Source organism: Athene cunicularia, assembly GCF_003259725.1.
Source record: "Athene cunicularia isolate RWA chromosome 2 unlocalized genomic scaffold, athCun1 chr2_part1, whole genome shotgun sequence".
Classification (NCBI taxonomy): domain Eukaryota; kingdom Metazoa; phylum Chordata; class Aves; order Strigiformes; family Strigidae; genus Athene; species Athene cunicularia.
Window position 1 is genome coordinate 117992955 of NW_020799095.1, and position 27315 is coordinate 118020269.

At 37.8% G+C, this 27315-nt stretch overlaps 2 protein-coding genes across 5 annotated transcripts in view; one reads left to right on the forward strand and one right to left on the reverse strand.

Annotated features, from left to right (window-relative positions):
• Positions 1–14285, forward strand: part of SULF1 (sulfatase 1) — a 122328-nt gene extending 108043 nt beyond the window's left edge. For 2 of the 4 annotated variants that reach the window (XM_026843187.1, XM_026843188.1), the window contains 7 exons: positions 1794–1890; positions 1976–2070; positions 2494–2559; positions 3043–3215; positions 5506–5648; positions 5752–5875; positions 11877–14285. In XM_026843187.1, the coding sequence (XP_026698988.1) occupies positions 1794–1890; positions 1976–2070; positions 2494–2559; positions 3043–3215; positions 5506–5648; positions 5752–5875; positions 11877–12700 (1522 nt within the window). In that variant the 3' untranslated portion in view covers positions 12701–14285. Of the gene's footprint in view, positions 1–1793; positions 1891–1975; positions 2071–2493; positions 2560–3042; positions 3216–5505; positions 5649–5751; positions 5876–6795; positions 6830–11876 lie in introns of all 4 variants that reach the window. The other 2 variants (XM_026843190.1, XM_026843189.1) reach the window with 2 other exon arrangements.
• A 4576-nt stretch (positions 14286–18861) lies between these two features.
• SLCO5A1 (solute carrier organic anion transporter family member 5A1) overlaps positions 18862–27315 on the reverse strand; it is a 79813-nt gene continuing 71359 nt past the window's right edge. The window contains exon 9 of the mRNA XM_026842121.1: positions 18862–26485. Coding sequence (XP_026697922.1) covers positions 26040–26485 — 446 coding nt within the window. The 3' untranslated portion in view covers positions 18862–26039. The remainder of the gene's footprint in view (positions 26486–27315) is intronic.

A 27315-nucleotide genomic window follows, 5' to 3' on the forward strand; every position in this document is an offset into this window, starting at 1 on the left:
CTGTGTTGTTTTGTTTTTTTTTTTTCTTAAAATGAAATCTTCTTCATTTTCTAATTGTATTATCTCTCTCCGGTTTTTATGATTTTATAGTTATAATATATAAGAACACAAAAGTATCATAGATTTTAGATAAACCTGAGTTGTATTTGTTAGTAGATAGAATCGTTTAAGTTTACTATGTGTATTTAAAGGGAGGCATCTAGTTCATGAGTTTTTTTCTGAGGGAGAATAGGCATCTCCAGAGAGAGATTCATCCCACATATAGAAACATGCATCTTATGATGAATTAATCACCATGTGAAGCTGACACTCCTGCTGTTCTTTATGAAGTCTAGGGTACCTGTTTTAGCATAAAGGCCTAAATTTGAGATGACTGATATCCCACTCTAAAGGAGGACAGTTTACATCAGTTACATCATCTTTCTTAATGCTTAGTTGTGAGCAGCCACTAACGTCAGCTAAGATACATTAGACCTGTTTATCTCTGTAGAGACCTGCAACCATTTTTCCATCCTGGAAAATGCTTACATATCAATTTTTAGCCTGACACTAAGTCTCAATGAAAAGGCGAAAATCTCAAAATATTTTTTAGTTTAAAAAAGCTAATATGATTGATCTGAAGAGCCAGGCAGATGCAGGCAACTAAAGTCTTCTATTTTGTCCTTTTTATTGTGTTTAAAATATAAATAACATTCCCTGTTTGTTTTTTTTTTTCCAAACATCAAGGAAAACATAAAAGTTAATTTTGAATAAGTAGAAATTATTGATTTTTTACATTGATTTCATTTTTAATTCATTTTCCATTTTCCATTTTTCACATGATTTTCAACCATGGCATTAATAAAGCCTTAAATAGCTTTCTGGAAAAGTTATTATTTCTCCATAAAGTGTTTTGATTTTTACTGAGTACAGTATTGCTTTCAGAATCCTTTGAGTGAAGAAGAAAACCTAATGGGATAACATGGGAAGAGATAAACATCTAAATCTTCCTTTCTGCTATTCTTCTAAAAAATTAAAAGAAAGGTTCTGGTGAAGCAGGACCCTAAAAAGGTTGTGTCTATAAAATTGGAATATTTCCATAATTAAGGAATTTCTTTTTGTCAGCATGGAGACTTTGAAAGCCCAGCCTGTAGTCTGCTGGATTTTCTATCTCAGTCCACTTCCTTGGCCTTCCATGTGCTGTTTTTTTCTTGGTAGAGCTGTTTTTTCAAACACTGGTATGAATTTTTTTGTCATTGCCTCACAACACAGTGTTCTGTAGGCTTTTTTTAACCATTTATTTTAACTCTTTGTTCTAACTTTTATTCTTATTGATCTTTATTGATTATATTGGTCTTTAGTCCACTATGTTCTGTTCCTGTTTTGCATACTTGGAAGATGGGACACATTTATCTGGTGAGAGGAATATGTTTCTCAGCAGCTGGTGGTTAAATAAGAAATGGCACATTTGGTTAACCAGAGGCTTTAAATTCTGAAGAGAGTTTTATTTCAGTTTCAGTTTCATTTCTGATTGGGTTAAAAATTTTCAAGATGACATTGCCATTGAATTTTTGATTAGCAGCCCCAGACCACCTGTCGTGGATGAGGATTTTTTTACTATCAGTTTGCAGAGAAAAGAGATTGAAACAACTATTAGTATTATTAAGGCAACATGAGGAGATCCTGTAGACTGTATTTATTTCTTAATAAAGTATAACAAAGAATTGATTAGGAATGTTAGAAGAAAGCAGAGAAATGGGTAGGCGTTGGGAACACACTGACCTTTTTCCTATTTGTTAAACTCATGTCTACAGATGCTTTATTCTTCCAAATGACACTATTCACTGTGAGAGGGAGCTGTACCAGTCTGCCAGAGCCTGGAAGGACCACAAGGCTTACATTGATAAAGAGGTAAGAAGTGTCTTAAAATCTGAGTGAAGTAATTTATCTGCTACCTTTTCAAATAATAATTATGACTTGGAAATACTCTCTGCAGATTGAAGCTCTCCAAGACAAAATTAAGAATTTGAGGGAAGTTAGAGGACACCTGAAAAGAAGAAAGCCAGATGAATGTGATTGTAGTAAACAGAGGTAAGAGAGATGGCATTCATCACTGAAAGCTACAATGATTGCTAAGGCTTACATATTTTCCAAGCTTTTTGAGATGGAAAAGAAAGAATATAAGCTTTATTGCTATTTATAACCACTGTAGATACTCATTTTAGTTAGATCCATCTTAAGAGTAGAAGATACTGTAAATCAAAATAAGATGAATGTTAAAATTTTGCAATTAAGTATGTTTGTATTCTACTGACGTGTTTGAACCCAGCTGTAGTTTTGCTATAATCTAGCATAGGATCACTCACACACATATATAGTTTCTTTAAACGAAGTGAAAATCATAAGTCATTCTGTGTAGTTCCTTAAGAAAATGTCAAAGATGGCATGTTTCTGATTTGGTTTTGTGTTGAAAATTGTTTCATGACTTGATAATTCCTAATAATATTTCTGTAGCTACTACAACAAAGAGAAAGGAGTAAAGGCCCAAGAGAAACTCAAGAGCCATCTTCATCCCTTCAAGTAAGATTGTTATTATCCTCTTACTCTCTCAGCTGGCTTTTTGTTGACTGGAGAAATATAATTGTTTGGGGTTTTTTTTTAGTGGAGAGGGGAAGGGATGAAGCAAAAGAATGAAAAAGTCACATTTAGCAAGCTTTTTCAAGAAACCTCCAGTAGTTTTGGACAGACTTGTGGAAGTTTATGGATAATATTTTTAAAACCTATTGATAGAAAATGTATTAAATTAATAATTTCAGAAGCTGATTGACCTCATAATTGTTAAAACGATTCAGTTAAACCTAAATGTAACAGTGCATCATTTCACAGGCTTACTGAAAAGAACACCTTGTAATAACAGCTGGGGTGGAAGATGAGCTAGAAGAAGGGCATATTCTCATCCTCTCCTCTTTAAAAAAGCCAGAAAGATGTAAAAGTTGATAGTGCTGTTGTTAACCAATTAGAGACTGTTCTCCGTCAGTCATGCCCAACTTTCTCTCTGAACAGAGAAGCAGCACAGGAAGTGGATGGCAAACTTCAGCTGTTCAAAGAGAACCGGAGAAGGAAGAAAGAAAGGAAGGGGAAAAAGCGCCAGAAGAAAGGAGACGAGTGTAGCCTTCCTGGACTGACATGTTTTACCCATGACAACAACCACTGGCAAACAGCACCGTTCTGGAACTGTAAGTCTGATGCCCACATGCAGATGTGACCTAGGTTATACTGCTGTGTTACGGAGTTTGCACTTCATGCAGTCAGAGCATTATTTTGAAGAACTGGCACATAGTAATGCTGCTGCTGCCATTATTCTGAAGTATGAAAGAAGAATGTCACTTGAGTGTGCTTGCAATGTTTGCATTTCTTGTTTATATGAAATTAGCACAAGAGGCTCAATGTTAAACAATACAGAAACAAAAAGGAGAACTGACCTATAAAACATAGATTTTTGTAACCAGCCACTGAGATTTGTGTCATTTCTAGGAGATCAAAATGACCACATATTTCACAGGAATTTTAATTGAGTTTCTGATTATTAATAATAACCCTATTCTTCCGATGGTCACAAATCATTTTTGGAACTTGACCTTTAAAGTTGTCACAAAATTCAGCACATAAAAGGTCTACTTTAATTTTATCATTTTGATTTCAAAGTGTATCATAAACAACTTACCATATTGTGAAGAAAATAAAGATAGTTTCCCTTGTGATTTATTCCCATCAATCTCATGTTTTATATTCTAAAAGAATTTTAAAATCACAACTGTGGAATGCTCACTCGGTGTATAAGAACAAAATATTATAGCTAGAGAATATTTTAAGATCCTTCAAACTTCAGGGTATGTAGATAACTATCCTATTGAGGCATGCTTCAACATTTCTTGGTATTCAGCATTAGCAAAACGGCACTTTCTCATCTTTGGTGGTGGAGGAAGAAAAGTGATTTAAAACTTTACTTTCAAAAACTTCAAGATCAAATGATTAAGTTACAATGTATTTGGCTCCAAGCAGAAAATTTGCTAAGAGGAATTTTTCATTTGGAGAAGGATATTGTCTCCTAGTGATAATCTTCTCTGATTATACTAGGACTTCTGCTAATACAGTTTTTTACATTTTAAGATGTTCCTAAAGTAGTCATAGGCATGATTTTTCTTTTAAAGACAATTATTAGATTGACTTATTACTTTTAACTGTGGAGTACCAAACAGTTATGAAAAGCATTCTCTTATTTCTGTGCATTCTGGCAATGCTCCAGCAAGTCATGGAGTAAAAAAATGACCTTTTGATGCAGTCCATAACTTAAAGAAGAGGTAACGTATTATAATACCCTTATTATTTATATTGTTTTTTCAAAACATTGATACTGTTACAACTAGTCACTGTACTAATAACAAATCTAAATAAACATCTAAGGCAATATTAGTATTTTATTGTTGGAATAAAAGATATATTCTTCTACAGAAAAAAAAACTTTGTTAGCAGTTTGAAAAGACATATCTTTCTTACAACCTTTTCTGCTGACAGGGCAAGATTATAGAGAAGATATGCCCAGGTCTCCTCGATGGCTGCTCCCATCCTGTGACACCTGCATCCAGGTGTCTTCATGCTCTAGGTTTCCCCAGGTTGAAAAGTGAAAGCAAGGTGTAATCCAGTTACACTGCTTGAGACTGTCCTACAAAGGCCTGACTGAATGATTCAATTTCCCTCGTATTTGTGTATCAGATAAACAAATGAGAGACAGCAGTTCAAAATAACAAAGTTGTTATCTTAGGAAAACTCAAGTTAGTAAGGGAGAACTACTTATAATGAGGCATAGGATTTACCTATTGGTCTTCCTTCCCACCTTGCTTCTTCCATCTTTCCTGCATTCAGGGTGCTAGGCAAGCTCCCTGCGTGCAAGCCCATGTCTCTTCGTTGCCTAATCTCTCTCACTTGCCCCATTCCCATACCCCGCCTCACGCTTTCTTGACTGCTGTGTCATTTCCATCTCTTGGTACCACTTATGGTCCCAACTAGGAATCTGGCCTTCCTCTAGTGCTTACGCTTCTCTAATTTTCTCTTCTACTTGTATCTCAAAGGCTCTACCAGGCTAAGGTTACTTGCTGTTGGGGGAAATAGTACCCTTCTGCATTATAAGCAGTTCCAATGAATCTTCTTGCATACCAATCTCAAGGATAAGGTTTTGTGATGTTCTTTTGTAAAGTCTGTATTCTGCTCAATCCCAAAAAAACATATATAACTCAGAACAGAATATGCCTTATTAAATATAGTATTCACTATCTTCTGCTTTCTTTAACTGTATGTTTGTGAAAATTATGCTAGCAACATTTATTGGTTTAGATGAGAATAACCTTCAAATAGATTTTTTTGAGATTGATCTAGAATTTAAGTATATGAAGATCTATAGAAGTTTCACTAGTAGAAGAAAGATTTTATCTCCCACTGAAAACTAGTAACTTGTTTCTTTAATTACAGTGGGCTCTTTCTGTGCTTGCACGAGCTCAAATAACAACACTTACTGGTGTTTGCGAACAGTTAATGACACCCACAATTTCCTCTTTTGCGAGTTTGCAACTGGATTCTTGGAATATTTTGATATGAACACTGATCCCTATCAGGTAACACCCTTTTCCTGTTACAAAATGTTGTTCACCAGACTCCTCTAGGGTTTATTTATTTCTGTTAACAAGTATTTTTTCCCTCCATTCCTCTTTTTCCTAGCTGACGAACACAGTGCACACAGTGGAAAGAGGCATTTTGAATCAATTACACATACAGCTAATGGAACTGCGAAGTTGTCAAGGTTATAAGCAGTGCAATCCGAGGCCGAAGGGACTTGAAACAGGTACAAAAAAATAGGAGTGTTTCTTTCCTTTTTTTTTTTTTTTTTTTTTTTTTTTTTTTTTTTTTTTTTTTTGGCAACTGATTAAGTACTAATTGTATCCATGAAGTGTCACTCTCTTAAGTGTTGCTCTGAATAATTTGCAATGATCCACATACACCATCCTGCATAGCTGCATGACCAGGAAGCTTCTTTGCAAGTTTGCACAGGTTATTCTAGACAGATATTGATGGCAAACAACATTTGACAGAAACTCTGGAGAAAGATTATCATATTATTTGCACTAAGCAATAACAAGCATATACAGATCACTCATAGTCATAACTCTTTTCTCTGTTGTAGGTTTTATTTGGCTTTTTTTTGCTTCCCAGTAGCAGATGGGGTGTTAAATGCTGCGTTTATTCCGATTGCTGTCTGTCTATATGAACAACCTCAGACTCTACACCATAACTGAGACTTAACATTGCAAACTTCTAATCACCAGTAGTCCCCTCCATTTTTGAGAAAAGCATTATTTCTTTACAACAGTATCTGAGTAGAAAATTAGATGGTATTTATACTTCGTAACTCTGGAATTCATTACACTTAAATTTGGTTGATTGAGTATTGTATTTTTTTTACAGGAATATTCCTTTCTACATAATTTCTGGTGAAGCATCTTTATCTCTTTCTTCAGCTACAAGCGTTTCTCTTTTTTAAAATATTTAATTGTTTGGGGGTTTTATCATTTTTGAAAAACTGTGGTTTTTCAGTTCTTTTACATAAAACTTCCAGGAAATCTTTGTTGGACTGCAGCTCTGTCTTTATTTAACACAGTACATTTCTTTTTAGGAATTAGATGCTGTGCATGGAAAACTACATTGTGAATGGTTTTACAAGTTCTAAACACTAACAAAAGTTACTCTTGTATTTTCCTATATCAGGAAATAAAGATGGAGGAAGCTATGATCCACACAGGTATCCACACTTTTTTATTCTCCTCAGCAGCTTCTTTCCAAATAATTGCATGACTCCAGTCCATTTCAACTAATGTCTGTATCCTGCCATGTTGCACACAGCATAGCTTTTGATGCATGCATTTTCTAACTACTTTACACTGAACTTGGCCATTGTTTTTTAGATTTACCATTCTACATTTAACGTAGCTTGTTGTCATAGCAAGATTTCACACAGTTCATATTCCATGCCTGTATTTCTTAGATGTTTACACAGGGAAAATGACACAAAAAGAATCACTTCTTTTGGGTTGTTTTCCTGTTGTTGGGTTGATTTTGAATGGATTGGGGTTTTTTTTTGTTTCTATTTAAGAATTCTTTACAGCTGCTTTTTAAATATGAGCAAAATGTGCTTAAAAAGCTTTCTGAGGTATATGTATACAAAAAGCCTAACCAAATCTATTTAAATAAGTAAAACCTTCTCACTGGCTTTAAGAAATGTTGGCAGATGCTGCTTTAAGCAAAAGTAGTGCTCAATGTGAGCCGCATGTGCTCAGAAGCCAGCAGGAGACAGGTCAATATAAATATGGCAGAAAAATGAAACTCCTTTGGGCAGGGGGGCCAATCACACACACATGACCAAATCACACATACATGAAACATAATTTCTTCAAAATATTGTAATATTTGAATTGAGGAAGGACACTATGTCAGGTTTTTTATACCTGCTTGAACCTGAGGAATACACAAAAAAATTATATTTGCAAGTATATTTATCTGTTTGCAAGTATACTTAACCTACCTAGATGATTATCATGCTGAGCCCAGTTCCTTTTGCTGGAGAAACCAGTCAAACATAAAGCAAAAGCCTGAAGAGACTGAAAAATCTCGGGTCTTAATAGTACTGCACTTGCTATTCATTGAGTAATACTTGTACTCGGGGTTAAAAGCAGATTAAAGTCTGTCAAACGTCATATTTAGTCTTGATATCTTCTCATGGTATATCAGTTTTACGCATTTTCTTCTCTGTGCACTTTGGTGGATTAACTCCTAATATACATTGTTTACCTGAGATGTAAACTAGGTCCAAGGAGTATACAAGTCTACATAAAACTTTTTTTCACAGTGTCTTCTGAAAAGAACCTTATGATTAGTTCCCAACAGCCAGGGAACAATTAAGATAATGTATTTCAATGTTTTATAGGTCTCTAGTTTAAGCAGCTGATTTTTTCTTGCAGCCAATTTTGTGTTTTCCCACTTGAGTAGTTTTGAGATCTAGGAAAATGATAAGCTTTCATTTGGTTATATCCCAGTTGTTTGCATTGCTCATTATAGCCTGGTGGGAATTGGCTACTACAACTATAGAAAGTAATCCCTGTAATTATGCTTTTAAGTCTTTCATTAGAAAACATCCTTGTAAGCATTCTTCATTTTAACTACAGATCTGACAGAAATGGCATTTTTGAATTGTAGGGTTGCAGGAAATAGTAGAGCACACAGGATTAATCTTTAAATTATATCTTGCTACATTGTTTAGTAATGAAAACCTTTTAACTTCTGATACAAAGTCAATAAAAATTATGCTACTGGCATAAATAGCTGGTATAGTATAACACATGTGGTATTGCTCTGTGGCATGACATTCTAAACACAGTTACTCAATATACACAGATGCCTGGGTTTGACATTTTGGTTCAAGCCCCATCTTAGTGGAAATTAGTTGTCCTTTCTAAATAATAAAAAAAAATATAATGAACAACAGCCATTTGTCAGGAATCATTAAAACAATCTCTTAGAGGATCCTTTTCTTGATGCCTGCAGAGAAACCAACAGAATGAGAATGGGAAAGCTCTGTGCTGCTAAGTCACGTGCACTACCCCTTAGGCTCCCTTCAGATCATGCAGTTTCTCCACTCAGACCTGTTTCCCATTCAAAATGTCCTGAGTTAGTACAGTGCTACAGGTGTTACAAGTACAATGTTGAGACAACAGGCCTATATGGAAACAGCCAGTATAGTCCTATTTGCTTAAAACAGGGAAGAACTCATGTCATCTGTGCCCTTTGATGGACAAAACAACTCTGCAGATGTGACTGGTAACAGGATGTGGGAATTGCACACTCCTCTCTGCTCTCCTGCTTGTCTGAGGTTTTTCAAAGCCACCAAGGAGACGATTATACCTACTTGTCTTTAATCTCAATGGAGATATATTCAGATCCATTATTAGTTGTGAGACATCACAGCCACAGAGGGCATCATGGGACTCTGGAGTATGATAATAGGAAAGTGACGCTTAGCTAATGCTCGATTTTTAAAAATCAGAAGGTGTTCTACTGTGAAAAGTTAGCAATGATTTTTCTCTGGTTTGGGTCTATGACATAGTTGGGTGATTCCAAAATATTGACTGAGGATCAAATGCAACTCATGTGCACTTTCTCATTTCACACCTGTATGTAATGAGATTTATTACAGGGGAAAACCTTTTCTTTCCTCTCTTCTTCTTACTGTATGCTTTAATTTCAGTGGGAAACTTTTCATTCCTACTACTAAATTGTGGAATTAAGCTGTGAGGTGACTCACTCAGTCAACCAACATACAGCCAGCTCTAGGATCTTAAGACTTTGCTTTCCTATTTGTTTAACATGCATGAATACAAGTTACCTCTGTCCCATGTGTTTAAACAAGTTTGTTTTTTTCTGCCTGATGTGAAGATCATTGAACAATTCTCAGTGCCTTCCCAGCTGTGAAACGCCTCTGAGATTGCAGAAACAGTGCCACATTTAGAGGGGAAAAAATAGATCCAGCATGGATGACCACGTAGGTCTGACTCAGCCTTTGAGCTATTTTGTAGGAATACAGCAAACTCCTTGCTGATCTCACTTCTCTGCAGCACAGCCCCCTTTACCTGCTGCTGAGGCTGATGGGAACCTTGCTCCTCTTCACTGGCCCCCAGACCTCCTCACTGGCCACCTTGACATTCAGGCTTGCCCAGTTCAACCCCCTGTGCCACTGCCTGGGACAGACAACAGAGGGTCCTCTGGGCCTAAAGGCACCTTTGAAACCATCAGTACTAATACTAACAGAGTAAAATTTAAATATTGTTGCATTTGCAGCGTGGTTAATATTTTAGAGGATTTGGTGACTAATCTCAAAAATGAATCCCTTCATGTGATGTTTTCTAGGGCCCTTTATATCTCTAAGTGCTGGAATAGTAAGCCTTTTTTTTTCTTGAAATCTCTGTGGTATTTAATTTTTTTTTGTTTCAGGAAACAAATTATCTATATGTCTTATAAAGATGGCTCCTGTGTGGCCATGCCATGATTTAATTTCTCTTGTCTACTTCAAGAAAAGAAAGAAGACGCTCTGTCATAGCTGTCCTAATGGATCCAATATTTTGTGTTGCCTCCTATGATAGAGAGTTTGCCAAGTGTCTGCAAAAAAAATATCTCTAGAACTTGCTTTAAAAAAATAAGATATTTAAATTTTACTTTGTATTTACAGCAGTCATATTAAATGAGGAAATATCAATTAAGAACAAAGATTCAGGTGTTTCCAAGTAACAAAAGTGGTCTTCCTTTGGTGCAGTATAAGGTTCCTCATCATAATAAAATCATAAGGGTTTTTTCTGACCATAATGTTATTTTTCTGACTTTGCATATGATGGACTAAATAGTGGAGAAAATCTTTCCACTGTGAAATCCCAAGCTAATAAAGCAGCAAAGAATATAAGCTATGATAGATACAAGTTGTATCTTCTGTTTTAATTGAACAATGAGAGGGGTCAAGTTAAAATGCAAACAAATTAATGGAGCTGCCAAGAACCCACTGTAGGGATTAAGGGCTCAATAGAAATAAATATTTGTGCTGAGTTCACGCTGTTGAACTACAGCCACTTGTACTTCCAAGGTCATTACTACTAGCCTACTTGCCTGTACAATTTTCAGAAGGAGAAGTCATCTCAGTGAACTAATTACTAAATATTGCCTACAACATCATTTGTAAGGACAGATTCGCCCCTCTCCCTGACAGGCTTTTTCATTATCTAATTAGTTTTGATTTGTAGTCCACTTTCTTGTTAAAATCTTTGGACTGAACACAGTCTGTGCAGGGAATTAAATGAAATAGTGGTGTTCAGTGCTACTTGTCAAAATAAAATTTCACACTGCATTTGATAATCTGGGTCACTATAGCAGCTGTAGTGACGTTTAAAAATCTTTTGGAAATGGGTTTGCTTTGTGTCCTTGATTTTTCTGTCTGTGATCAATATATAATGTAGCTCCATTGCTACTTACAGACTCATATGTATGTCCTTTATTCAAATTTATTATTTGATAGTTGTTAGACATTTTCACTGAAAAATAAAACCTTTAAGAGATTCTATATCTATGTATATTTTAACACTATTTAAAAAAGTGGTGCAGACCTATAATTTAATTCACACCAAGTTTTTACAGCTTTTCTCTCTCCTAACTGCGCCTTGTAAATTAAAATGAGCATTTACAAAGTAAATAAATCACTATCTTTGGCTATCATTTATTAAATAAAGTGTGGCTTGTTGGTTTGTAGACCATATGTCTCAAGCTACCAAGACACTAAATTCCTGTGGATATTGTTGAAGTTCAGTTCACTAATGGCTTTCAGAGTTAACCCCATCTTTTATACTTAACCATTGTTCATTTATTCCATATTTTGGTGAGGTGTTCAGGAAAGGTGAATGGATGATTTGTGTATTGAAGCACCTTTCCTGCCTTGAAATATCAGAGGAAAGATTTATCTATGACTTGTCACAAAGCCCCATTAGACCAGTTTTTTGCTCTTTTTCACTTAGTCCAAGGATGTAGCAGAAGACGGGGAGTTTTTTGCTGTGTGTTCAGCAGAAGCTGTGAACACACCTACCCGAGCCCAGAATCACTGATATGATGTCAGAAGATGTGGATCATCTTACATTTTGAGCTACATACATTATGAATAGCAGTGCTTTCAAGCCATTCGGAGTAGAAACACACGTGGAAGCTTTGCTTGCACTTTTAAGCTGGTGTTCACCATTAGGCTTTATTCTTTCTTTCAACAGAGGACAGTTATGGGATGGATGGGAAGGCTAACCTGCCCAGTTTCACTGGAGACATCAACTGGCAAGGACTGGAAGACTTGTACAGTGTGAATGAAAGTGTATATGAATACAGATACAACTATAGACTTAGTCTGGCTGACTGGACTAATTACTTGAAGGATGTAGATAGAATGTTTGCACTGCTGAACAGTTACTACCAGCAAAATAAAACAGACAAGGATAACACTGCTCAAAGTGACGGGGACAGGGACGAATCATCTACATCATTTACCTTGGTGGAAATTACTTCTGCTGAAGAATCGAGTGGCCTGCCTGCAGGAGAGTTGCAGCTTATTGTGCCAACGGACTTTGCCGCCCTCACTTTGAGCACAGTGAATTTAAGTCAGGAGAGGAAACTTGAATTAAACAATGATATTCCTGAGAAAAGTAGTTTGAATGATGCACACTGGAGAAATAATCATCAAGCTGAAAAATGGATGGAGGATAAAGAATCAGACCGTTTTGATATGGACTTCAGTGGAAACGGTTTGATAGAGTTGGAGTCCCGACATAGTTTCATGCTACAACCCATCAGTATTCCTCAAAAAGACACTCATCAGGACAGTGATGCTGTGAAAGATATATTTGAAGATCAAATATATCTTCCTGTGAGGTCTGATAAACCCCTTGTTCATCAAGGTGTAAATGTATCCATTAGGGATTCATCTATTGGTACCCAGAAAACAGGAACTTTCTTTAAAAAAAAGGAACAGAGGCTTGCAGGGGAAACTTCACAAATCCTAAATGTAGAAGGCAGTGCCTCTGCTCCACTCTCCTTGGATTAGATCAAGTTGTAAATCATTAAATAATTTCTCCTTTTTCTTATTAGCAAACTAATAAAGGTAATCATGACAACTGACATTCCATGTTTATTGTAGATACGTTTTGCAGCTAAATTGAACCCAGCTCAGTATTTGTCTGTGTACATTTGTTTTATTCATACGCACATATTTTCACAATCATTCTCCCCAATGGAAAACAAAATTTTCAGCTTTTGAAGAAAAGAAACAGTGTTAACTTTCAAATGTAGTAGCACATACTCCAAAAGCTAAAAATTATTTCTTTGAAGAGGATGTTCAAGTTACTGTCTCTATTTCCAAATGATCACAGCATGAATGAGTGTTTCAGTCCATCTAATCTGTCTGCATAATGTCTTTTTCATAAATTATTTTAACCACTGGAAATTCTTAATGTCATGCTTTTGAGTGAAATGCACTTTTAAAATCTGTATGCCATACCATTTATGAATCTAATACCTTACATGTTCTTAGTTTGCTCATTGTCTCATGTAGTTGTGAAACCAATAAATAGACTGACAGGAAAGAGGTAATCAGTATGGATTGTGGAAACAGACACTTTGAATATTATTTTAGCAAAAATATTGCATGTTTATTACTTTGATTTAATTAAATTTACTCTCAGAAAGGTATGGCTAATGATTGTTAATTGTAGGAGGATTTGTTTAAATTGGATTGGATTGTTTCCCTATATGTTGAGATTGTCAGTATTAAAAATCCATGAGGTATTTTGACTTTTTTTTTTTATGACACTGGTATAAAGGTTTACATCAGTACATATATGGTTTTGTCACCAGATCTGATTTTTATTATCCTGAACAATATCTTGAAAGCATTATTATAATTTTGAGACTTAAATGCTTCTTGTTTTGAACAGGCATTGAAGGGAATGATAAAATCATGTTAGATTTACATTATTTTAGCTACCAAAGGCACATGAGTTAAAAAATAGTAGTTTAAATAATTTTTGTTGTTGTATTCTGAATATTTTCTTGAACTTTACCAAACATTAAATTTTATAAAGTATAATACAAAAATGACTTTGAAAATCTGTATTACTCAAAACTTAGTATCTTCCCTTGCTTTTTTATAAATTTCTAAATAATTAGCACAATAACAAAAGAGAATTACCTCAAACAGATGTAATTCCACAGTGTCCAATTCACGGTGTGTTTCCTATCTGTTACATGTTATTTAGTGTAGTGAGTATTTTTTGGCTAATGCAAGCACTGCAGGTTAAACTTACATTCATTGCATTGTATTTTAAGTTGAAACTTTTTAAAAAGGAGATTCTTTTAGGAGGAATTTTAATAATTTTAAGAAGCAGTCTTTTTGATGGACTCTGTACATATGTTAAAATTACTAGCTCTATCTGATGTATGTGTCATGGGCTGATTGATAGAAAAACATATTTATGGTCATGAATGATGCTATTTGTACATAGGTTTTAAGTTACTAGGATACAGACTGTGTTTTTAAATCTTGTATAATTCTGTGATACTTTTATAGAACAATTCTGGCTTCAGGAAAGTCTAGAAGCAATATTTCTTTCAATAAAAGGTGGTTTACTTTACCTGCTTCAGAGAAGTCCAGATGATCCGGTTTTCATACTAATTAAGATTATTTTTAAAATATGTTAACAGTTTCAGTTTTAAGAATCCATCCACATTTAAAGCAATGGGTAACTAAATAACACACTACATTCTGTTAGTTATAAATTATTCCTGGAGATTGTGAATAATATATATTTTTCTGTTTAAGACATGCTGTGATTTTTTTTTGTTTTTAATTGCCAATTCATCCAATCCTTTCTCCCTTGAAGTCAATGCAGTGAGCTGCACAACCAGCGGTTGCCAGAAGTAAAGCAACATTACACGGTGCCATGCCCTGCTTTGCTGCTTTCCCTCCTCCCTGCAGAGCTCTCCCTGTGACAGCAAAGTGCAGCAGGCTGGACAGGCAGGGCTTAATGAGAGCAGACCACACATCTCTAGTGAGGAGTGTCTCCTTGCACAAGAGTTGTCACAGAGTTTAGGTTTCAAGGTAAACTCTCTCTTACTGCACTCTATGTTTCTTTGGTGGTCTGTAAATAAGATTACCTTCATAAGCTAAAATCAACCTCTGAAGCTATGCTTCATGAATCTTCTTTCTTCTACACAGTCCTTGGACAACGATGCTCCTGCAGACATAAAGTTACAGGTGATGTTTGTGGGAATCAGGAAAGGGGATCAACTTAAGTAGTCAAAAAACAGTCATTGCAATGCTAGATAGACCCCCGAGAGATGTCTACCTCTAGAAAGCACACTGGCAAACATAAGATGTATTTCGAAACAGGGTACGGAGCAGGCTGGGCCAGCAAGTTTGGGAGGACTTTAAGGACAAAGGCAAGTTGAAGCAAGGTCCCATACAACTACGGCTCATATCTTTGTGCAGGGAATTATCCAGCATCAACCATGTGCCCTTCATTCTTTCAAAGTATACTTTGAAAGAACCCAGGAAAGATGCTTTCTTCTTTCTTATTGCTTGGGTAGAGATAGAGAGGGGAATGGTGCAATAGTGTGGTCCACCCATTTACCCCACTCCTCCTTCCTCCTTACATGACAGCTTAAAGTACTCATTCAAAAAATGGAAGAGATCGCATCTTCCTCAGTATGAAGGTGATCAACCTTCCTTCTTCCAGGACAGTGCCAAGACTTCTAAACTATCAGAGGCTTAGATAGTACTCTATCTTCTAAACTAGGTGAGAGCCTTTTTTGCAGCTCTTTTATAGGAGTATGGAGGGAAAAAAATGTAAAAGACACTAGGAGATACACGGAACAATGAGCTCCAATCCTTGCCCTCTGGAAACATGCATAAAATATAAAACCAGACCAAATGAAAGAGGCCAAAAGCTGTCGTATCCTTAAGTGTCCTAAGCAGTGTGTTGCCATCCCAATACATTTTGCAATTCTTTCTGTGAAGTACTTCTTGTTCTGTAGCTGAAGCAGTTCGAGTCCATAAGCAGTGCATGGTGTGACTGTCAAGAAGCTCTTACAGGCAATGGGCAGTCACAGGCTCAGGAAGAAGTCAAATGCCTAAATCTGACTTCATCGTCTCCTCACAGCAAGCAAGGGGAGAGCCAAGAGTTGGACCTTCCCAGCTTTTTCTGATCTGCAAAATAGTGGTAAGTGTGTGTAATTTGAAAGGTGCTACATAGTTATTTACTTTTTGAAGAGGGCCTGGAGCTGGACAGGAATGACTTTAGGGCTTGCACATCTTTGGGAGGTGCCAACATTGTGCAAAATGTTTCTTCTGGGATTTAAAAGAAGGCAGCCAGTCCTCCCCTTACACCTTCAGACTGTGTGTGACACTTTCTGAGACCTCCTACCAGCTGAAAGCCCTCAAGAAAAGCAAAGATGAGTAATGCTTCATTTCCAGAACTTCAGATATGATTTAGTTGCTGTTATGGGGGGGGGTGGGGTGGGTAGATCCTGTTGTTCATGAGGTGTTAATGCACACAAACAGCTATAAAAAAAATATTTGGATCATAGAATCATTCTGGAGGTCAGCCACCTCTAGGTTTACCTGGCAGTAGAATGAAGGTTTTTTCAGAATGCAGGTCTGGGCATAGACCATCCTTACTCTCCTCACCAAAACTCCCTTTAGATGCCTGCAGCTGCCTACACTGAAAGTCACACAAGCACAGTGGGTGAGGATCTCCGTGTAGAACAGTCAGGGCTGAGAAGCAACATCCCTTTTCAGGGAGGATTTGCTCAGGACTAGTCTTGAGGCCTGAGCACCCATGGATGGCTGATGTCCAGTAGGTGTGATGCTGTAATAAAACTTCCTCCTTTAGTTTCAGGAAAAAAACAATACAGTTTGTATGCTCTGACACCATTTTTCAGTGAGAACCGATGTGCAGTAAGTGGAGTACAAGACAGAGAGTAATTTCAAAAATTTATGTCTCAGCTGAAGGGATGCAATCACAACCTGAGCTACCTCAAGCTGTCTGGGGTAATTTTACTCCCACTCTGGCAGCAGATGTCAGTGCAGAGCCACACAACGGTGACTCTCCTTGGCCCCTGAACTACCCTGCTGTGCTTCCAACACCTGCCAAAGTAGCTCATTTATTTAGTTTTCAACTATCGATGATACCCTTGATGTGCTAGAAAGCTACTTGATGATAATTTCATCCACAGCACATTTCTTGGTTTAACAGTTCTAGTACTGGACACTGGTAATATTCAGAAGGATCTGCAAGATGCTTTTTGTGTCATTATCTGTGTTGGAAACGAAAACAAGTAAGTCTTACTTTGAACTTGGAAGTTGGAAAGGACTTGGACCACATAGATTTCTCTGCTGTCCATGAAACAGTAGCTCATTCCTGGTTGTGCACATTGGGTGAAGCTGCACGGCTGTCTGGGGGCTTGAGTCTGGCAGGTGCTGTGCACACCTCTGCAGTTTCTGTCTGTGGTCTGAAACCATATGCACTTAGATACCCCAGGAAGACAAGCCATGCCCTGAATCAAAGCAAATGCAGCTGCCTCATGGCAGCAAAGTTTTGTCTGGTCATTGCTGGTGTGTGGGGGCTCATAGTATTAACAGTTCACCAGGCAGTGAGGAGGTTTCATAGAAAAGAACCACAGTTCATCCATTCACGAAATATGCACTACACATCAAAATACTTTTGAGTTTAAAGGCTCAATAATGAAACATTCAACCTGCTGTTCTTTTGATCTTGAAAAACCAGGCTGTCTCGGGACAGAATTTCCATCCATGGATACACCTACACTTTTAAACTAAAGTGAGTCCAGAGAGTAGAAAACCTACCTTCAAACGCAAACTGTATGAACAAAGTCACATCCACACTGCTAGACCAGGCTGGCCCCATGCACATGCAGACAGCCCTGGGTCTCCCCTTGGCTTTGTGTTGATGTTGCTGTGGACCCAGAATACAATTTCCATTTGTTTTCATTTTTAAATGTCTGTGGTAATAAAAGGCCTGCGTTGCAACCACTAGAGCTCTTATGACATGGTGGTGCTGTGGTGTGTGCTGCAGCCCCTGCAGCGTTCATGAGGACACGGGGGTCCCTGACATGCACAGCCTGTGGTGCTGGGTGGCTGCAGGAACAGGGGAACCAAACCTGGATCAACCACTTCTGGCATGTGGGAGCTCTCTCGGGTATAGCCCTTCCCCACAAACCACACGGAGGGAGTCTGCTGATGTGGTCCAAATCAGAACCAAGGAGTGAGCTAAGAACTATAGCAGTATGGACATCAGGAGTTCAGTCCTTGGGTTCATGCCCTGGCCCTCTTTCATTAAGCAAGTAGATGCACATAGACTTGTACCCTATGTATTTTTTCCAACTGTCCAATACATATTTCAAACAAACTTGTATATCTTAGCATACAACTAATATCAATTAAATTTAGTGCTAGAGGAAATGGTGGAATTTTACAGTTTATTTCTACATATTCAATACTTAGCTGTGATCCAGCGGTCACTGAATTCACTGGAAAGATTTGGTTTTGTCAGACTACATACTGAAAGACCAAACACTTCATCATCTGATCCAGAATGACTGTAGTTACCCACATACCTTTTTCGCCACTTTTTTTTTGTCAGAAATAAACCACACATGATATGCTATTTTTTATTTTCAAATATCAAGTATTCAAGAGTTTGTTTTGTAAACACATGTTTACAACAGATGCTGACAACAGATTTCATTAATTGATGTGTTACGCAGGTTTAAAATTATTCTAAGCTCTGCTGAGAAATAAATATCAATTAAAAAACCCCACAGAGGAGCCTAAAGTATGCAAAACAAACCGCATAAACCATTAGCCTCTTTTTACCACAGCACAGCACCCACACAGTCATACGGTCAGACATACTCTACAAATTTTCTTAATACTCTACACATTTGCTTAATAATGAGTTTTTTAAAAACTAAACAGTTACAGGCAGTGTGCCCACTCCATGCTCCTAATATACTACCCCGACTGTTGCTGTTCTGCTTAACTAATTTGGTAGAGGTATGCACTTCAGCCAAGGGCAAAACTCCTGTTTGCTCAACTGGGGAAAAGAACAGATCTTCTTTGAGGAAAGCCTTCACTCAAACATGAAGCTCACTGACTCCCAATTTTTTTTTCTTTTTTTGTAGGTATTGTTTTTTTTACAGCAACTCAGTTCAGGATGGTTTTGTACATTTCCTTTGTTTTGAAATTTCCCTCCATGTTTTCGACCATAGAATTTGTTAAAGAGGTAAAATTTCTGACCTATCAGTTGTAGGTGTACCTCTTAGTGCTATTTAGGATACAACCGCCTCCTCCTCTGCATGAGCAGTCCAGGCACAACACAAAATAATTACCTTTCAGAATTCAAAATGGAAGGGAAAAATTTTGTCTTCAAGACTTTACAACCAAACCCCTCTGTTTTAAATCATAGTTTACTTTAAAATTGACCAGGTTCTGCCTTTTTCCATTGCTAGAGGTAGAATTTGCTCTTACTCTGCCCCTCTCTTTCTGGTTTTCCATAGAAGAACATTAATATTTTAGATCTGAATCCTCAATTTCATGCAAATGCTTACAAACATTCGATTAAGGCATCCCAGAATTTAGACCAGTGCTTCTTGTCACTATAATAGAATTTATTTTCAGTCTCTGTTTAAGCAAAGCCAATTGCTAGAGGAGAATGAATACATCCTACATGAGATTTGTGTGGTCTGTAGAGCTTTTACCTTTACTGTTAGCGCTGGGTGAAATCCTACACTGCTTCCTGAAATTACTTTCCCACAGAGAGCTAGGTAGGAGTTGGCCCACCAGGAATTACAAACACTGTCTTTGCTGGACCAGTCCAGACTTTAAGAACAAAAACACATGAAGTTGCATCATTGACATGCCTTGAATATGTCATTTAAGTCATAGAGTTAACATGCATCACTGCATGTTACTACATCATAAAATACTTCAGTACCTATTAGCACCACAGTGTTGTTTAGTCATTTGTCCAAAGATTATCAAGCTATCTCACCCTTCCTCAAGGTGAACAAAGTTTTGGATGCTTTTTGTAGCCCTTCATGAATCCCACAGCTTTTCACCTATTTTATATCATGAACAAAATGTGGTTACAGAATAACATTGTGACAACTGGTCTGAGATAGAAAAAAATAAAAAAAATACAGTACACAATGGATAATGTAATAATTAGATGAGTAGAATGGAACCTGAATAAATAAACATCTATTTCATAACACTTGAAACCAAGAAAAGATTGGATCGATGAACTTGCAGAGCTACATCTGTGTTTAAAAGGCTGTATTAAGACAGAAGAAAATAGTTTATCTGAAGGATTGGAGGGGGTGTGGTGTGCTAAAAACTACAGTTATTAACTGTAGTTAATGTAATAGATACAGCTATGGGATATGGATAGTGTTAGCTTTCCTGTTTAATTTATGGTGATATATTCTGTGGAAAGGATAGGGAAAATTTCCTTCCTGAGGATCAGGTAGGCTTTCAAACCTTTGGCCACATAGTACCAAGTACTGGTGATATTCAGTGTAAAGAAGATGAATCATGTGAACCCTGGCCATACCTAGTCCCCATGCTGAAGGCCCCACATCTCTTTTCTGCAACAATGTTTACATGTAACCTTGTTGTTTTGGGGTTTTTTTAAACAAGACATTATAAGAGAAAAAGAAAGCCCTAAATATATACCAAAGAATGAATCTACCACCATGATGTTGACTGTCCATCTATAAAGCACTCTATAAAGAATAAAAATGTCTATAAAAATAAGTCCACTATGTGAAGAACCTGAAATGTGTTGATACAGATTTAATCTACAAGGGGCAAACACTCTGTCCAAAGAAATGCCGATTCAGATTGTAGTCCAGATAAATCTCCATTACCAGGTGTTTTAAGCCCCTGAAAAGCAACCACAGTTAGATGGCTTCAGCTGGGGAAACAGAGAAACTGCAGCATGCAGCATGGCAGCTCCTATGACATTACAAAAGACATATTCTTGAGAAAACAGAAAAAGATAAACTTGTTTGCTTAGGAAATATTTTGTCTTTGATCACTGAAAAACAGTAGTAGTAACCAGTGAACAGAGTATAAAAGCTAAACAACCACTTAATACCATTTAGTTCACACATGCTTGCTAAAGCACCAGCTTGTTAACATCCAACCCAAGGTACTGGCACAGTTCTTCAGCCTCATCATCGGACTGATGAGGCTGATAATCTGGCTCCAAAATAGCAGTAAGACACTTTGGACCTATTTATCACCAGTTTTATATTAATACAACATCATGAAGAGCTGTGGCATCACACAAAGAGAAAGTGTATTAAGGCAGCAATTAATTCAGGCATTTGTGGGGAAAACCGCAAGAACAGTTCAGAAGGTGCTGACCCCTCTCCCAGCCATGCTGTCTGGAGTTACATAGAGCAGGCAGTGCTCTGCTCCATTTGTACAGGATACTGAAAATGTGTCATCTGAACCTTTAGGTCCAAATTCTGTGAAAGGGCACAATTTAAACCTACAGCATTACTTGAGCAATTTCACTGGCTTTAAGGTCAGAAGGATGCCCTTATTTAATCTATCTCCCCACATAGCGCACAGATTTTCCACGATTCATAAAATAAGTGAGTGGCAGGAAGAGCTAGAATGTATCCTTCAGCATGTCCACAAAATATTTGGATTTTGAATTCTATTTGAAAATGAAAGCTTTCATCCATTGCCAGATATGTAAGTAGTCACACGTGAATGCCACAGGAGAGTACTTGAGTGCTATTTTGTGCTGTTCTGGTTGCAATGATCACTGAATACATGGGGAAAAAAGCTCAGCATGGAAATTGCTCTTTGGGTAAATGAACTCTTTTTTGAATGCAGATGGGATTCAGTCCAATACTTACATACATGCATTATTTTTAAGTGCATTACTTAAGCATATAAATTTAAGTGTTCTGCTGGATCAGAGCCATCATGAATTAATAGTTAATGCTATGAATTAATAAGCTATATTTAAAAAAAAAAAAAAAGAAAATATGTTTTTTAAACTACACTCAAGTGTTTAAACTACACTCAAGTGTTTGTAACTAATTTAGGGCCTTTCAAACTTACATTTCTAACACCTAGGAGATTTGTGCCCCTGCTTCACTTAGAGAACAGCAAGTTCTGAGGAACTGCATGTTACAACATGCACTGTTAAGACACACAATGGCTGGTCAAGGAACTGAAAGTTTCCAATTAAATAAAAATTGCACCATAATATTCAACAAGTGTCTTGCAGCTGCTCACACTACACTGAAAGGATATAAAATGCCACCAGTTTCAAATTATACCATAATATATCCAGTATGCTTATAAGGAAGAAGGGAGACCAAAACCACAGGGCTGGTGCCTAGAACTGGAAATAGGGAGAGTCCCACTTTCCAGATATCCCAGCCCCTAAGAGGTCTGTGAACCATCTCCTGAGGGTGCTATACTCATAAGCACTCAGGGCCATTGCTACACCCTTTCTGGAGTTTTTTCCTTTCTGAGGAAACAAGGACAAATGGGAGGCTAAGCAGGGACAATTGCCTGTTCTATCAAGTCCATATATTGGGGCTACTTCTCCTTTCATGTCCCTCACTCTGAATCAGGGATAAGTGGTGTAAGGGGAAATTAGTCTATCCTTGTGATGGCATGATGGCACTTTGAACTTACAGTTAATCGCTGAGTGTTGTTCCTCCATATTATCCCTGGCTGGTTAACTGCAGGTGGCTGACTTGGGGATGCTACCAATAGCAGCCTGTGAGTGAGCAGGACCCCTGCTTTACCTTTTCTTGTACTCACTGCTATTCAGCCTTTAGTGTTTGGGGGTAGAGAGGGAAGGTAGGAGAAATTACAAATGAATGGAATTTTATATTCTATGGTCAAAGGATTCCACAGCAAGAAGACAGCATGGCCACCTTCACTGAGTGATAGATAAAGCTCCTTTTCTTCTTGTGAGTTGGTTTAGCACCACACATCGATCATGGCTACTGCTAGGGATGCAAACAATTTATCTGGCGATTCTGCTTCCTTCAGCAATGACAACCTCAAGAAATAGTGTTTGTTCAGCAGGTCTTAGCCCATATCTCAGCCAGTGCTGACAATGTTGGAATTGACTTCTCTAGGAAGTTAATGTGTTTCCCCTGCATGCCTTTATTGGCTTACTTTAGACTGTTACAACTTACTCACAATAAAGCCTCCTTCAGGAATCAATGAAAAACTGGGTTTTCTTTCTTTCAGAGGATGCTGATTTAATTAAGTGATTTTGTAGAAACATGTTCATATTGTCAAAATTATCTGTATCAAAAATACTAATGATTTTTTTTTCTATATAATTTTGAAAGAAAAATTTAAAAGCTATTGAAAATGTATAAACAAGGCTTTTTCAGTATTTCCAAAGTGAACATCTTTCCCTCCACATTCCAGTTTCTCAAACATTTCAAAAAATGAATGTTTTTAGAAGTGTGTCAGGATTTCCTAAAAGGCAGGTGGTCTCCATTCCAACAAGCTCTGTATCCTTGAAATCAGCTCAGAAGCGGTGGCAGTTGCAGATGTGTCTCTTCTATCACTCACTCTCTGCCATCAGTGTCAGCTCCTGACAACCCTACAAGCCTTATTCGCTCTCCCATGTTATTCACATGGAACAGAAGCACACAGGAGGCATGAAATAGAATAGATCAGGATAGATGATTCATCTCCAGCCTTTTACAATTCCCTAAATGTTCTGTTTCTGAGGTATTTTAAAAGATTGTCACTCTTCACCTCACCCTGCGGTGATTAAAATGGGTGAATTATTAAAATGGATGGGCAATGGGCTGCAATTACACTTTGTCCTACTACTTTGCCTCAATTTTTGCCATGGCAGGAATTTCTTAGTGCAAGAAGCATTTGAGACTGAAGCAAAAGGAGCCTTTTTTGTCATCTATTCTGATCTCCTATGGAAAAAACAAAACAAAACAAAACAAAACAAACAGTACCTCTGAACCAAGGAAAATTACTCCTCGGGATGAGAAATGTGGAAGCTAACATCTCAGGTGGTACGTGTTGATTGACGATATATTAAACCTGGTGGCTGCACAAGGGGAAAAAAAGTAATTCTCAGGCTTGACCTCAAAAAGCTATTTAGTATGTACAGAATAGGAGGAATTTCTGAAAAATATATCCCACTACATTGTAGTTTGGGGTAGAAGCATCTGGGTTTGGAGACAGAGAGTGGGAATCATTACAAGCCACATAAAGGGACTGAGACATTCTGAAATAAGTAGCCACCATCTCAAGCAAGGGAACCAGCCCTGTGGGTAGTCCCATGTGCTGGTCAAAAAGAGACGGACATGAGGAAAGGCAGAAGCAAAGGAGGAGAGGGAAATCTACTCCTCCCAGGACAACTCAAAGATGCCAAGGAGAGTAATGCCTTTAATTTCAAGGACTTAGCTCCTTATAACGTTTGATCAACTTACATATTATAAATTTTAAATTAAACCAGGAATAAGTCTGTTCAAACATATGTAGAAGTTCTGCTCTTTCCTATTTATTTTCACACAAGCTCTCTACATGGCAAAATCCAAACCTGACTATCACTGAGTCCTCTTAAAAGAGTGCTTTTTATTTCCTAAACTTCAAAGCCTTTCCCTGCAGGGCAAAATACAGCTTTGACTTCCTAGTGTCCACCTGAAATCATTCTCTGTCCTTTGAGACATCATTAGTATATCATAAGCATGGCACTACAAAGCCTCCAGAGCAAGAAATGAAATGCCAAGTACATTTGATTAGAAAGTCTCAGTATCTCCTGGGGAGAAAACACACTACAGTAATTTGGAATAAGCAAAGGCCACATCACATCCTGTGACTTCACACGTGAAGACAATTTCTATTCTTAGCTCTTCCCCTGGAAGGACAAAGGAGGGACGACTCATCCTTTGCCTTCACAGAAGCTTTCAGTGAAGCTGAGGAAAGGAAAGGCAAGGCAGCCACGTTTGGGACAAACCATACAACTAGAACATCCAGGCCTGCCCCACCAGCCTGCCCAGCAGCGGGCAGTGGGAGAGGCAAAAGTGGGGCAGAAATGAGAGGGACCTGGCATCTGAGCTGGCACTCCTTCCCCAGCTGTCCTCAGTGGCAGCGACCACAGCACCCTGGTGGTGACAGGAGTGGGGGGGACAGCCTCATACCAGGCACCACTGCCTGCAGCCCACTTAAAGTGTCTCTCTGCTCAGTCCTGCAGCAGGCAGCAAGCAGCGCCAGCCCGAACCCCGGGTCATCGCGCGCTGCGAGGGGCCCACCGGGTCCCAGGTGGCCACACATGAAATGAGACCATGAGCTCTGCCTCGAGATTTCTTCATTGAAGCTGAACTAGACTGGAACACATTTCTGAATGACAGACAAGCTCTTCCTATCAAGCTATAACTGGTTATTTTCTTCTTCAGGAAAAGTATGGATTTGACACTAGTAACGGCCACCACAAATAACATTCAGAAATATGCACATATCTGCTCTTGTATGTGTGTATGATTCCTACATCTTAATGTCATTATAAATTAATACTGAAGTTTTTTACTCCAAGCATTATACTTTCCTAGCCTGTGTACTTTGTGAAGAGTAACGACATCCCGTCAAATGAAAAATTAATGTACCTTTTGACAGGATAAAGCAATTACAACTAAACATTTGCAAACATTACCCGATGCATAATTTTTGTATGGCTTAACATGTTATTAACAGTACTTTAAACCTTGTGTTATTTTCTGATTTAATGCTCATGTCTGAAAATAGCCCCTTGCAAATTCAGTTGCAGTAATGTCTTTAAAACAAACTTTAAACTTATTTTGCTGCACAATTATTCAAATAAGTTGCATAGTTTAAACAAGTTCAGTTGTGCTTTGTAGCAGAACTCACAGTAATTACTCATCTCTTAAAAATACAATTTACAGATGTGAAGTTGATGATACATTTAAGCATTTTTGTGACGTCTAGACATCAACAATATGAGTTTTTGTCACACTTTCACTGACTTCTGCTGTTTATAATACCTCAACCTTACACTGATATTAGGCCAGAGCATGGACATTTAATGGACACATCTGAAATAATTACAAACACAATTTTTTAAAACTCCATTGTCGGGAGGGGAGAAATAAGAACTTGGGTTGGTTTGAGGTATCCAGCCCTCAAGAACATGCTATGGTTGTTTGCATTAAGCTTTGTTGGTTTTATCACATGTTACGTTTAGATTAAAAATAGAAGGCACAGGTGTTTTACAAGGCGCCGTAATTAAGTCAACCAACAAAACTAAATATTACATTACCAAGCCAGGGGTCTATATCTCAGCAGTGACTTCTTCCAATGCATTTTCATCTGAGGAATTTATTGCTTCTGAAAAAGGGCCGGGGTATGTCTGCGCTACGCAGTTCATTCCTTGTGCCACACTGATGTCTCCTCGGGAGCTGAAAGTAGGGCAGGACCTAGTCCGTGCATAGTTTTGTTGGGGTCCAGCTTGGCCAACCATCTCACTCACAGTGTTCACCGGCGAAGCCCTCCATCTCTGTCTCTGCAGTTGTTCTTCTTTACACTTAATGGAATACCAGGCCAGGAAAATAAAAAAGAATCCCACAAACTTGAGAGCAGCAGCCAACCCAAAGTAGACAAAACGAAACGAGGTGACATCGTATTCCCAACAAGATCCCTGTACGCCACAATCTTGTTGCCAAAGCATGCACGTGGTGTCAATAACAGCCCCAAAATAAATTGGAGTGGGAATGTAAGCTGAAATAAAAATAGCAACAGAAATAATATGTGTTAGCATACAGTGGAGACTGTATGCCTTAGCCAAACAGTGTAGGTCAAGAGTTTTTAAGATTTCTACGCTACTGTTCTCACATGAAATGTAAAACATGGAAAACTAGTCAGTTGATCTTCCCACCAACACTACTTCTCCCACATACGAAATGTTCCACAAATGGGAAAGAATTCAAGCAAAGAAGACAATGCAACAGCACCTTAAAACAGGTACAACTTCAATCTGTCATCCCCAAACAGCTCTTCTTGAACTACTGTCCCCCAAAAGAAAATCTAATGTTGCTCTCAGGAAATATAATACAGGAATGGAACAAAATACGTTATTATCTCCAGAGTGTTACTTGCTGCATATACATTGCCCATGAGCTGGGAAAGGGCAGGATTTGACCCTCTAGATTAAGGAGAAAAAGCCCCCCAAACCACAAAATGTTTCTCTTACTGAAGATGGATGGAAGTGGTGAGACTACTAAAATTGTACATTTTCTTTTGAATAGATCTGCCTCAGAAACAGACTTAAACTTCAAAGGCTGCTAAAAATGCAGCCAGCCCACTGAATGCCCCTGCTTTCTCCAGATATACAAGACCTTTAAGACAAGTCAGAAATGTCCTTCCTCAAAGAAAAGTTCCAGATGCAGCTACACAGGCTTCTCCTTTTGTCCTCTTAGAATAGTTCTTGCTTGCCATAGTCACATGTTTCATAGTAGTTGAACACCTGGAGTGTTCTTTATAGGCAGGGTTTTAGAAGTTTAAGAGATTGAAAGAAATTATTTTGTGGAATAAAGACTTTTAATATATAC